Source organism: Dasypus novemcinctus, chromosome 20 (genome assembly GCF_030445035.2).
Source record: "Dasypus novemcinctus isolate mDasNov1 chromosome 20, mDasNov1.1.hap2, whole genome shotgun sequence".
Lineage (NCBI taxonomy): Eukaryota > Metazoa > Chordata > Mammalia > Cingulata > Dasypodidae > Dasypus > Dasypus novemcinctus.
In genome coordinates, this window is record NC_080692.1 from 21,762,278 (window position 1) to 21,776,269 (window position 13,992).

The 13,992-nt window shown below is 53.3% G+C and overlaps 1 protein-coding gene across 4 annotated transcripts in view; it reads right to left on the reverse strand.

Annotated features, from left to right (window-relative positions):
* Positions 1–13,992, reverse strand: part of CRACR2A (calcium release activated channel regulator 2A) — a 198,735-nt gene that overhangs the window by 14,929 nt on the left and 169,814 nt on the right. For all 4 annotated transcript variants that reach the window (XM_058282598.2, XM_058282599.2, XM_071210126.1 and 1 more), the window contains 4 exons: positions 10,973–11,309; positions 7,373–7,505; positions 1,239–1,320; positions 1,030–1,144 (listed from right to left, as the gene is read on the reverse strand). In XM_058282598.2, coding sequence (XP_058138581.1) covers positions 1,030–1,144; positions 1,239–1,320; positions 7,373–7,505; positions 10,973–11,309 — 667 coding nt within the window. The remainder of the gene's footprint in view (positions 1–1,029; positions 1,145–1,238; positions 1,321–7,372; positions 7,506–10,972; positions 11,310–13,992) is intronic.

The following is a 13,992-nucleotide window of genomic DNA, read 5'->3' on the forward strand; positions in this document are numbered from 1 at the left end:
CCAGTACTCTGTCTTCACAAAGATACAGCATCCATTCATTCACCTAAGATCTGTGGAGAACTAGTTCCATGCGGTCCCACGCTAAGCACCCGGGGTTGAAAGGACAAAGACGACGCAGCTTCTGTTCTCAGGAGGGGACAGGACTGGTGAGTACTTAATTTTCCAACCCCGTGGTAAGTAACAGGGAGCTATGCAAGGTTTTATGGGGTTTGGAATTGTTTTCGTTCACTGCTCCTTTATTTGCTGCTCTGATTCTGTGAGTGTACAACAGCGCCTGGCGGGGTTTTGAATAAGGAAATGAAGGATTGATGGGTTCTGCTGCTCAAAGATGGGGGCGCACTACTTGGCTGCTTTGTGAACGGTTCAGCCGAGGCCTTGGAAAGAGAAGGATGTGGCCTGTCCACGCTGCCCTTGGCCTTGAGCGGTTTGCACTGAAATGCTAGAGAAGGAAAGCGTAAGTCAAGAAAGCGGAGTCCAACAGATCATTCCCAATCAAAAATGGAACACAGGGGCTCTTGGGCCATATCTAGGCTTTTGGTTTTGGGGAGAGCCTGGAACCCTCAATCGTAGATCAACCTCCCCTGGAGAGAAGGGTTGTGGCAGAGGCCCTGTATGGTGGCTCCTGCGTGGGGCACCGGAGCTAAAAGATGCAGGGGGTGGGGAGAAAGGGAAGAACGCGGCGGTGCCTGGATTTGAACACCGAGTTCTCAGGTCATCTCCCCGACCCCGTGCCCTCCCCCCCAGTCACTCAGCATGTATCACACCAGCACTGGCACAGCTGTTGGTGGAATCTGTCCCCCCGCTCCCCCACTCCACGACGGCAGGGACCGCGTTGAACTCGTTCATTCTGAATTCCCAGAAACCAGCCTGGCTGCGGGCACCCTGAGGACCTGACGCGCGGAAGCCCCAGTGGGCCTGCGCCTGGAGAAGGCGAGCTCCGGATCTGGATCCGTTCTTGAAAGCAGGGAGGGTGGGCTGGAGAAGGGTGAGGCGAGAGAGGGGAGGCCCCCGGGAAGGTCACGAGCTCACCTCCACGCTGCTCAGCCACTGCCGGACCGCCAGGAAGGACTGCTTGGCTGTGAGGTCATACATGACGACGACGCCGTCGGCCTTCCTGAAAAACTGCTGGGTGAGGCACCGGTACCTGCCGCAGAAGGGCCGCGGGTCAGCGGGCGCCTGGCCTTCCCCGGAGTGGGAGAGGCCCTGGGCGGGCGGCGGGGACGCGGCGAGCCCCTCACCTCTCCTGCCCGGCTGTGTCCCACAGCTGCAGCGCCACCCGAGAGCCGTCCACGCTCACCGTCTTCACGCGGTAGTCCATCCCTGCAAGGTCGAGGGGGGCTGTCAGGGGGGCCAGAGGCAGCCTCGCTTGCAAACCGGGGACCACCACCTCCAGCGTGTCTGGAATCCCCTCGGGCCGAATCCGGGAGGCCAGCGGGGTGTGGGGAGCCCTGGGCAGGGTGGGACGCCCCCTGAGTTCTGCTCCTGTCTCTGCCACTCAGGAGCCATGGGGTCTCAGTCAGGGCGCCTCTCCTCTCTGCACCGCAGCGTCCTCACTGCGACATCATCCCTCTGGTCTTCAGGGGCCCGCTAAGGAGGGTCACGTGATGTCACACACATGAAAGCAGTCTGCCCATGCAGAGGCAGTTATTATTCATGAAGCCACTTGCTCATTGGCAAGGTGGAGGAGAGACTGTCCCCAAATTAATTTTTTTTCTTTTTTTTTTTGCCTAAAAACCTTTTCAAATTTCCCTTAAAAAAATTCAAATATCCCTGGGGGGGGGGGCTGAGTCATGCTTTCAGACCCGCATCATGATGGCCATGCAAAGGGGGAGGGGAAGGGCTCGAGGGAAGAGGGAAGGGAGGAGAGGAGAAACGGGGAGGCGAGGGAATGGAGCCTCATTCAGGCCCTTGCGATGGGTTTAGGGCTCCTCCTCCCAGCCTCTGGGATTTCAGTCATTCCCAGGGGCAGGGGGTCCATCTGAGTCAGTCAATCTCAGAGAGAGGGGACGAAGGCAGTGGAACGCACTCCACACCCCACAGCAGCCCTCAAAGGCAAGGACCTCGATTAAGGCTCTTTGATCCTAAAGGTTCGCTCTCCTCATCCTCTAAGGAGCATCATGAATGCTAAAGGTGCTCAAAAGGGTTTCCCTACTTCTGGTACCAGATGGTAGAACACAAGGGAACCCGCCACCCACCTCTGCAAAAAGGCCCTGCCTGTGTGGGTCTTACCCTGGAGGGTTCAGAAAGAGCAGCTTGGATGGATGAAAAGGCAGAGACAACGAGCAGGTGAGCGGAGGATACAAACAGAGAACAGAAAAGGTCAGCACAGCCATCGTCTCCAGGCAAAGGCTGGTGGGGTGGAGGGGGTCAGTGAAAGAGAGGGGCAAGGGCCTCTGCTCCTAGAATGTCATGACCAGCAGGGACTCTAGAGGCCCTTTGCTTCACAGATGAGGGCCTGAGAGAGGAGTGCATTTGTCTGGGGAGAGAAAAAGAAACCCCCAGCAGAACGCTTCATATTTCCAGGGTTTCCATATGCCCTGTCTCCATCCTTACAATGGGCCCTCCACGTCCCCCACCCCCGATCGTGACTTCTGCGTGAGATAAGAAGTATTATCTGCATGTATGCACAGGTGTGCATACACACATTCACACACACACATGCATGCACACACCCTTACACACATGCATGCACACACACGCGCATGCACACATCCACGCTATTGAGAGATGAAGAAGCAGGAGTCCAGGGAGGCCATGCCTTGTTCGGGCTGATCCGCAGTGGCAGTGAGATGCCAGCCCAACTCTGAGGCTCGTTGTTTGTTTCCCAGGAGTACACTGGGGCACTCGGCAGCTTCATTTCACCAAGCAAGCCCAGGACCATATTGCAACTGGCTGGAAGGTGAATTGAAGAGTGAGTTTTCTTCTTGGCTAAGAGCTGAGGGACTTCCCTGGTCTTTCTTCTGGGAGAGTGAGGGGGTTGCCTACTTTCTGATGACAACTCAGGGGAGAGCCAACACCGCCGGTACATCTTCAGGCCAGACCTAGAACCAGCAAGCTGGACAGGCTCACAGGTGGAGGGGCAGGTGGGTGCTGCTGGGGACAGCCGGGTCCTGCCTGCCTTCACCGCCCTCCACCTCACTGGCTGATTGCATTGCCCAAGGACAGTGAGCTTGGTCATGCTGGGAGCGAGGTGGACAAAGGAGTGCTGGAAAAATACATTTGCAGCTGTGGTGAGCTGGGTGAGACTCCCTGCCGGCTACACAATGTACTTCCCTCTGCAGCCGTCGACAGGCAGGCTGGAGGAAGCAGATACACAAGGCCACAGAGGCTGGCTGTGCCACAGGGGAACACGAGGTTAGAGTCACATTAGAGGCAACGCAGTGTAATGTGGGACTGAGTTCTATGACCACCGCCAGTCTGAAGACCCAGGGCTCAGGAGACCTGAGTTCTGTGCTCCTGTCTCAGCCCTGCTGCTGACCAGCTCAGTGATCTTGATGACATCACTTCACCTCATTTTGGAGGTCCTCATTTGCCTCATCTGTCATCTGAGGTGTGGTGGAGGCTGCAGAGGGGGGTGAGTGGCTGTTATCAAGGTTAGCCTAGCCAAAGCATTCAACGATCACCTTGAGGCAACTACGCGTACAACCGATGGGTTCCTGGGTGAAGGCTGTAAGTCTGGACCCCTCCCGCCAGGAAGCGAGTGCTGGACAAGCTGGCATTTAAAGTGGGAGGGGTGTGGGAGTGGGGAGGGTCAGCAAGTGGTTGTGAAGACAAACAAGGAAGCCCCTACCGCAGCAATGATTTGCTCTCCCTGTCTGTGACTCCCTCATTCCCAGAGAGCCCAGGGCTGAACGGACTCAAAGTATCAGACGAGGGCTGGTAGTCATCCGTCCGCCAGGAATCTTGTCTTGGGCACCAGCTCCTGGCCGTCCCTCCCTAATGTGCCTGAAGCTCTGGCCTCCTTTGTCCTGCACTGGCTGTGGGCATCTCCTATGAGTTTTCTGTAGAGATGTGGCAAAGTCATTCTTCCAGGAAAAGCTCTTGGAAGAAGGTGGGTTCCAGCCTCGATGTCCAGCAGGGAGACTGTGAAGCAATGTGGATGGGGTGGGAAGAGCACTGGGCTTGCAGTCTGGGGGTCTAGGGAACTTTGCCTCTAATCATCAGTTAGAGTCTGACTGTGGACTTTGCTTTTATCATCTACAAATTGAGAGGATATGAACAGATTATTTCCATGGTTCCTTCTGGCTTCAGGGTCCTACAAAAACCATCACTGACGTCTCCAGGACACCTGTGGGGCCCAAGCACCTGCTCTTGAAGGAAGAGGCTGGGTCCTAAGAGGAAGGTGGGGACAAGGGAGCAGAGGAGACTGGGTTTGAATTCCAACTCTCTCGGCTTAGTTGAGCAAGCCTGGGCTCAGCACTGCTCACCTCTGAGAAGGGAAGACGGTACCTCTTTTACATTCCAGAGGTACCACGAGGAAGATTCCTAATGGGAGAAAAGCACCGCAGTCCATTCCCACTTTCCTGGGGGACAGGCACTGGTTAGGTAAGCCATGCTCAATGATGAGCTACAGCTGGCACATAGAAATTTGCAACAATACACTTTCCCTAATTTTCTGAATAATCAAGCCTATTTTGCATGCAAAGTGGAGAAGAGTATGAGTGTAGTTCTTCAGGATTTTAAGAACTGCACACAATTCCCTTCATTCTCCATTATTGTTTAACTGCTGTTTGGGATTTAGGCATCCGAGTGGTCTCAGAATGGACACTCTGGGCAATGGTGGCCTGAGGCCATCCCCAGGACACGGGGTGGAATAATCACAATGGGACTAGACAAGCGCACAGATAAGTGAGAGGTGTGGTCACAGAACCATGACCTTCGGCTGGGCCAAAGGTTCTGGCTGCTGCTGTTTGCCTGGCAGGAGAACCAAGTTACCAGGAAGCTCACAGTCCAGTGTGAAATGCCTGTGTGAACAACGAACCCAATTCACTGAGCGCCCCATCCATATTCTTCTCTGCTGGGGACTCTGCTCTCCCAACACCTTCATTCCAGATGAGGAAACCAAGCCCCAAGCCCAGTGTTGTGTCAAAGCAATTCACCTCATGACCAGTAAGCTAGTAAGACCCCTTTGATGATGGGGGCGAGCCAGAGAGCAGAGTTGAATTTCCACCTCCCAGATGGTGCTGTGGCCCTTAGCAGGGATGGTTTAGTCAGAGCCCCCTTCTGGGGTTGGACAGCTTTGGCCCAAGGAGGCCCAAGACCCTGTGACTTTTATATGTCTTTAAAAGGAGTGTCTTTTAGGTGACCACTGTGACATCTGCTTACCGACATGGGTTCCAGAGCAAAGCATGCAGTGTGGCAGGGAAACAAATCTGAACTGCTACTCCAGCATGTCTTGTGCAGTGTGAGGAAGGGCATTCCTGATTTGGAACCTCTGATCTTGCCACCTTCCTAAATTACAGGTGTTTACATCATTGGCCTCCCGGGAAGAATGGGACACCTAGAGCAGGTGGAATGAGACCCATCTACCAGAGAGAAGTTGAAGGAAGGGCCAATTCAGGAAAAGAGCAGAGCTCTGGGGCACAGAAAGTTTGTCCTGCAGAACCAGCTTGTTAGATGGAGCAAAGGCTGAAGATGGTCCAAGCAGAGGCTCAGGCTTGGAAGCAATCTTAGGTTATCCAGATCAAACCTCTCCTTTATCAGATGAGAAAAAACAAAAGCCCAAAGCGGGGTCACACAGTTTCCGCAGTCACAGAGCTGGGTAGTGGCAGGGCCAGGCTGAGGATCCAGGCATTGTGATGCCCTTCACGGTGCCTTGTCCACTGAGCCTCAGTGTCAGCCTCTCCTGCCTCACGGGCCACTGCCCACCTCCCATGAAGGTCATTGTCCCCACCACCCATTGGGCTCTAAGCACGTACTACTTGCTATTGTCAGGGATACCATGGAATGGAGCAGAAGGTATATAACCAGCTGGCAGGTATCAGCAGTAACCAGCTGATGGAAATGTGGTAAAGCCTCAGTTTCCTGATCTGTATATTGGGTTGATAATGCTACCTGCCTCCAAGGGTTATCATGAAGACAGAGTGGGATAATACTATAAAAGCCCTTGGCAGGGGAAGCGGACTTGGCCCAACGGATAGGGCGTCTGCCTACCACATGGGAGGTCTGTGGTTCAAACCCCGGGTCTCCCTGACCCGTGTGGAGCTGGCCCATGTGCAGTGCTGATGCGCGCAAGGAGTGCTGTGCCATGCAGGGGTGTCCCCGCATAGGGGAGCCCCATGTGCAAGGAATGCACCCTGTAAGGAGAGCTGCCCAGCGTGAAAGAAAGTACAGCCTGCCCAGGAATGGTGCCACACACACGGAGAGCTGACGCAGCAAGATGATGCAACAAAAAGAGACACAGATTCCCGTTCCGCTGACAACAACAGAAGCGGACAAAGAAGAACATGCAGCAAATGGACACAGAGAACAGACAATGGGGGGGGGAGGGGAGAGAAATAAATTTTTTAAAAAAATCTTTAAAAAAAAAAAAGCCCTTGGTAAATATTCAGACTATATAAATATCAAGATATTTTCAAGTATGGTTGACTTGCCCATGCAGTTACAAGATACATAGCAGGTACTCAATGAACTTCCTCTTTGTCTGAGACTTGGTCGAAGCTAAAAGGTCAATATGCCTCAAATTATTTCCCCCCTTAGGTCTTGCCACACATTCCAATGCAACTTGCAACTTTGGGTTAAGGAATTAAAGGCCACTATTAAAATATTATTCCAGGATGGGGACACATTAAACCATGGTCGTCCATTAAGAGCTGAGCCTAATGAGCTTCCACAGTTAAGTCTAGTAGTTACCCAGCAGGCCTGAGATGTAGGGCAGGTAAACTGTGATGATCTGACGGGTAAACAAAGCCACCGGGAGCACTGTTTCCCACCCCCTGCCCTCACCCCCGCCCATACACAGGGAGAGGCCTGGCAGGGAAGCAGCTGCCCCTATGGGGTGGGGGTCTCAGTAGGAGTCCTGATCAGCCCCAAGAAGATGCACGGCTCTCCTGAAAGCGGGGAAAGAGTGGTGAGAGGGAGACAGGCACTCAGACTGGAGATAGAGGAGCCTGGCATCCATTTCTGCCAACCTGAGTTCTTGTCAGGGCTCGGGGGTCCCGTCACAGGGGGAAGGAGCTCTGCAGCTCGTAACATGAGGGGAGGCAGACCTGACCTTGCCTGTCCCAGACTCGCTTTGCACAAAGCAGATGCTAGCAACCCTGCCAGCCAGTTCCCACGGCTCCCCGCGCTGGGCTCCAGATGCCCCTGGGGTCCCTTCTCCCACCGCCCCTTGCCAGGGCTGGGCCCGGGGCCCCTGAGGCTGGAAACTCACCCACGGTGGCCATCATGCCCGGGGAGAAGCGGTCCTCGCAGATCCTCCTCAGGAGCGAAGTCTTGCCCACGCTGGAATTGCCCACGAGCACGATCTTGAAGAGCCGGTCGGGGGCGGAGGCGGGGCTCTCCCCCTGTGGACAGCGGCAGGACGGCCTTTGCGGGACGTGCCGCCAGCTGCGCCCCTGCCCCGCCTGCCCCAGCCCCTGCGGAGACCCGCAGACCCGGTAGGGAGGCCCGCGCCGGCCCCAGACCCGGGGGTGCCGGGGGCTCGGGGCAGGCCCAGAGGCTCCTTCCAGCATCGCAGGAAGCATCCAGTCAGCCTGCTGCGAGCAGACGCAGCGACCAGCAGGCCCACTCCGGTGGGCAGCTCGGCGGAGGGGGCAGGTGCATCAACAAGTAACTACAGCACCATGTTCCAAGGGCGCTGGAGCAGAGGGTGGGGTTACAGGCTCACGAAGGAGGGGACGGGGACCTTGAGGAGGCAGGTGTTCTCCCCGGGGGGAGGGCAAGCTGCCTGCAGACCAGTCCACCCCACGGGGGCAGAGCCGCTGCAGGCGGGGGTCTCTTGCCCCTGCCCTCTCAGTGAAGGCCTGGTTGACTGGAGGACGCCTGCCTCCGTGCAGCGGCCCCTCTGCTCCGTGTCGCCTGCTCCCACTGTGGGATCCCTGTCCCCCCTCCCCCAGAGGGTCTCACTCAGGGGTCGGGAGAGCCCCGCCCCCAGCCCCGTGCCAGGCCCTGGGGGTTTTCCGGGTCAGCGAGCTGCAGCCGCTCCTTCCCCTCCACCCAGCAGAGGGAGGCAGCTGGAACCCAGAGCCTGCCCGCCCCCCAGGCTCAGAAAGGGAGGGGACTTGCTCCAGGACCCAAAGCACAGAGGAGGCAGAGTAAGAAGCTGCCTTCCCGCTCTGGGTCCTTCCGGCTGCACCGACTGGGCGACGGTTCCTTTCATATTGCTGCTTTCGTCCCTAACCCCACCTTTGCGCCCAGCCCCGCACTGCCGGGACAAACCGAGGCTCTTCTGAATCTATTTAAAAGTGGATTTGGGAGAATTAGTTCCTCACATTGAGCAAATACATAATGGAGTGGCAGCCGATATCAGCCGCGCTTGACTTTCAGAGAAAAGCATTAACAGCCTTCTGTGGAGAAATCAATTCCAGGCAGTACTTAAGAGAGAATTCAAGGTCAACTAAAGGAATGTAAACTAGACTAAAAAAAAAAAAATCCACGCTCATACACTCAAAAAACTGTGCCCCATTCTCTTTACCTAACGCAGGGCACGGGGGCACCGGCTGCGGGGCAGTCTCTCATCCGCACTCCCCTACTACCTGTCATTTATTTGAGACTGAAACTCAATGCGCCATCTACTTATCCCAGGCATAGGTGCACGTGGCAGATGTGAAACCCAGGCAGCGGCCCTGGCCGCAGAGACTTCCTAACTCTCAAGCCAGTGTCTTCCCCGCTCCCTCCATAGCACTTCTTTTTGCCGGTAAAAGAGACAAATACATCAGTGTTTCAGCTTTGGGCAGGACTCACCTCACAGGAGGAGCAAACTCCTACTCAAGTTCAGGCACTTGACCCACTGTCATACCCTCTGAGGAACAGTCCACCTGCCACGTGACAGCGAGGCAAACCCAGGCCCAGAGGAAGGAGCCTTTGGCTGGCAAATCAGGGGATTCCATTTCTCACCCCACTTCCACTCTTCCTTTCTTTTTTTTTTAAAATAAGCTTTAAAAAGTATAAAAGTAATATATGCCTATTTTTAAAAATTAGGAAATACAGGATGGTAGAGAGGAAAATAATTCCTAATCCAACCTACCGCTCATATTTTGATGCATTTTCTCCCAGGCTTTTTTTCTAGTTGTATACATGAATATGAATATTTGCTTTATTTAGAACTATTTGAGATATTTTTTAAATACATATATAATTTTATACAATTTTTATAAATCGTTAAATTAGGAATATTTCTGAGGCACTAAATTTTTTTCGAAACTGTTTTTTTTTAGTAGTTGCATAACATTCCTTTGACTTGATTTACCAGAATTTACCTTTCCCTATTGTTGGACATTCTTCCACTCATTGCTACTATAAATAACAATTAAACTCTTGAGCTGAATCTTTGATAGCTGTTACATCCGTGGGAAAGATTGCAAGGAGGAGAAGTGTCAGTTTCAGAGATAACATGTTTTTAACTCCTCAATTCCTGTTTTCAAATGACTTTCCAGAAAGGCTGTACCAATTCACATCCCTCCAGCCCTGTCCCGCCTCACAGTCCCCTTAGAGGAGACCCTGTTCTGAAGATGGCATATGACTTCCAGGAAATCCTATCTCCTCTCTGCTGCAGTTTCTACTCCAGCGAAACGGCAGCACTTCCCATAGAGAGCTGATATGTGAGAGCGGAAGTGAGGCGGGCCAAGCCCCTGCACCCTGAGGCCTGGGCAAGCCGCCCCCATCTGGGCTTCTACTTTCCTGTCTGCCCAAAAGGAGGGTAAGTCCCTGAATTGCCTCATCGGACAATCGTGACACTAAAATGCCAAGGGAGCTATAGAGGCTCAGACGTTCTCTCTTACGTCCCACTGGCTCTTGCCACTTCTTTTGCAATTTGGGGGGCATCTTAGGGTACTGAAGACCCCTGAGGGGCCTCTGCAGGCAAGCGCAGGTCTGAATGCTGCAGGGGATGGCCAAGGGGCACGTGGGAGGGAGGGACCCCACGCAGGTGTACTGGGTTGTCCTCTCCCCCCTTGTGTTAAGGGACCTCAAAGGAAAGGTGAGCCATAACCCAGGCCAATCTGTCACTGTGCGGAGGCCAGGAAGGCCTCCAGGCCCACGGGCCAGTACAGACCGTTGGAAATGTCCCTGCAGGCAGTGGCCCGCTGCTAAATGGCGGGCTGCAGGTGCAGGGAGCCTCTTTCACCTTGTCACGGGCATTTTCAAAGCTGCTGTAGACGGGGGAGGTGAGGATGGGGGACTTGAGGAGCCTGTTCTGAGGCCAGGGTCACAAACAGGGTAGGAACATCGCCATGAGCTGGAGGCAGCGCTTTCGTATGATCTCCTTTATCCCAGCAGGACTTAGCAGGAAGACCCAGTGGGGGGCATAGGAAGCGGGGGCAGAGCCACCCTGCAGGAGGAGCCGGCAGGGCCATTCGTGAAGAAAGGGTGATCTTTGGAATTAGCTGAGTGTGACGGAACAGAGACAGAAATGATGGTGTACAAAATTTCTAAAGCAGGGATTGGCCTTGTTGGGCAGATACAAAATTTAAGAGATGTGCAATTCTAAAAGTTGGTGATATCGAAAGCTGAGCGCCTAGACGGGGGTCTCTCGTAAGTAGGTGCTTAATAAATGCTTTTGAACCTGTGATAGCAAAGAGAGCACAAGGAAGGGAATGGGGCCAAGAAGACAGGAAGGTCTAGGTGGCCCCCAGAGTGCCTGGTCATGACACTCAGCTACGCAGGGGAAGAGGTGTTTGAAGGACACAAACACGGTGCCCACGAGACCCGCTGCATCTGACTTCCCCACCTGCCACCTGGGGCCCTGGAGCTGGGATGCAAACGAGAGCTCACAGGAGGGCGTCTACAAACCAACCCCCCGACGTGCCCTTACCTTAGCCAGGGCCTCTTTTCCAACAGGCTGCCCTCGGGGAGAGGTGGGGGCGCGGTCCGAAGGTGGGGCCTGCCGCATCTGTGCTTTAGCCCCCTGGTCCAAGACCTCCTCCTCTTCAGGGCATTTGCTCAGCGGCCGCTCAACGCCCCCATCCAGGAGCTGGGGCAGGGGGTCTTCCTCAATGGAGATGATTCGGCGCAGTGGCCGCAGGGGCGGCCCCCCAGTGCCCGGCTCCCCGGCTCCTGACTCCTCTTCCGTGAGGGGGCACCCACTGAGGCCCAGGGAGCTTCTCCTTCTTAGGACGCCAAACACATCTTCCTCCTCCTCTGACTGGCTACTTTGGGGCGGGGACGAAAGAGTTGGGGGAACGTATTACACAATGTCGATATGGCGGACAGATTTTGTGACAAACAGAAAGCTGGAGAGTTACTCTTTTTGGGAGGAGAGCGCTCCAGGAAATAAGGAAAGAAAAAAAACCCGACCTGGCCCTCTTTAGTCCATTCACTCAACACTGACACTAAGTGCCTGATGACGATGACGATGACGACGATGACGGGAGTATAATTACTACCGGGTATTAAGCTAAAGACACAGGTGTGAGCAGACTGCAGTGTTTGGCCTAGTGGGGGACTAAAACATAAGGACACTGCTGAATACCTTTTCACAGGTGGTGAGAAGTGAAGTGTTGTCCAGGGGAAGTAAAGGGTGTGAAGAAAGGAGGATGACAGATCCGGAAACAGAGCACCCTGAGGTAACAGTCAGGTAACCTTGGCTCCGGTCCCGATGCCAGCACTTTCTGGCTGTGGGTCTGTAGGTAAGACACTTCAACTCTCCAAATCTGAGGTTCCTCGCCCATGGAATGTGGGCCACCTGCACTGTCTAATTCACAGGTAAGAAGTAGACGTGTTCCCAGAGCAGCCCTCGGCAAGGTGAGCGGAGCTGCTGCGTGGGGAGAACTGCTGCCTGCCCCCCAACGAGGCAGACATCTACCTGCCCATGTGGGGCGGAAGGAAGTCAGGTAGGGCATCTCCGCCTGCACCCCCTTCTGTTCTCCTCTCAGGGTCCCTGGCAGGCAGAATCAGGAATAAATAGCCACAGAGGCTTTTCCAGAAATAGCCGAGCCTCAGGGGCAAGTAGGGGGCAGAGGAAACTGGGCACCTGGAGGCAAGGCCAATGTCCAGGCTGTATTTTCAGAAAGTTTTCAGAGCAAAGACAATGAGATATCATCTGGCTCCAAATTTCTGCAATTTCTCCCCCAAGAAATGCTTCATTTTAGGGACCATTTATTTATTTATTTATTTATTTATTTTTTAATTTTTTTATTTTTTATTGACTTTGTAATAATATTACATTAAAAATATATATGTGAGGTCCCATTCAACCCCACCCCCCCACCCCCCCTCTCCCCCCCCCCAACAACACTCGTTCCCATCATCATGACACATCCATTGGATTTGGTAAGTACATCTTTGGGCACCTCTGCACCTCATATACATTGGTTCACATCATGGCCCATACTCTCCTCTATTCCATCATGTAGGCCCTGTGAGGATTTACAATGTCCGGTGATTACCTCTGAAGCACCATCCAGGGCAGCTCCATGTTTAGGGACCATTTAAATGGCCGTTTTCTTGGCTGGTTGCAAGAGCCTGATAGCAAAGGAGTACCCCTCAGTTTTTCATGAACAATTGAAGTTGACAATTGTTTTATTTTATTTTTTTTAAGATTTTGTTTTTTATTTATTTCTTTCCCCTTCCCTGCCCTCCCCCTCCCCAGAGTTGTCCGCTCTCTGTGTCCATTCGCTGTGTGTTCTTCTGTGCCCACTTATATTCTTGTTAGTGGCATCGGGAATCCGTGTCTCTTTTTGTTGAGTCATCTTGCTGCATCAGCTCTCCATGTGTGCAGTGCCACTTATGGGCAGCCTGCACTTTTTTCACACTGGGCGTCTCTCCTTAGGGGGCGCACTCCTTGCACGTGGGGCTCCCCTACGCGGGGGACACCCCTGTGTGGCAGGGCACTCCTTGTGCGCATCAGCACTGCACATGGGCCAGCTCATCACATGGGTCAGGAGGCCCTGGGTTTGAACCCTGGACCTCCCATATGGTAGGCAGACACTCTATCCGTTGAGCCAAATCCACTTCCCTGGGAAGTGGTTTAAAGAGATTTGAGAAGGAGGACATTCAGTGTAAAATGAAAACACAAACAAATCAGCCCAAGAATTAGAAAAGAAAACAGACCTGGGCTGAAGCAGTGAGATGATAAGGCCAAAGGAGAAAGGAAGTAGGCAAAGCAGAATACAAAGAACGGAGAAAGGCCCTTCATTTTTGCCCCCTACACTATTTATTTCTCCTAAAGAGCAGGAGCAGGAAGGACTCAAGAAAATGCATGTGTCACAGCTCCCACGTTAACGGCAACCCTGAAAGAAATTAAGATAAAGCGTTTGCTCACAAAAATGGTGCATTAGTTTGGGTCCCTTGATAGAAAGGATTTATAGTAATTCAAGCACCTGTACATCTGCTAATAAAAAACAGTTTTTAATAAAAGATGACTGTCTTCTTTGCAACAGACTTCCTATATATCCTATCTAATGAGCCTGCTACCTACCTTACAAGAGAACTGGCCTTCCGTCCACTGTCATTTTCTGCTTACACGTGCATGCACCCCCCCACACACAGAGTGCCTGTCTGAAATGCAAATGTGTGCACACACAGAGCACATTTTTCAAAGACCTCACAACCAGAAAAGAAATGGCCATTTAAATGGTCCCTAAAATGAAGCATTTCTTGGGGGGGGTGGAAATTGCTGAAATTTAGAGCCAAATTGTTCAGCTATTTAGAAAAGGAATTTGTGATGATCAGGCCAAAGACTGGCCTGCTGAGCCGACTGCCATCTCCAGAGTCACCTTCTCTTTGCCTATCTGTCCATTTCCTGCTTGCAGTGCTTGGGGTCTCCTAGGTGGCATTTTCTCCAGGTCGATACTCAGGGGTCTGCCTGTCTCTGCCTCTCCAAGCCCGTCTATG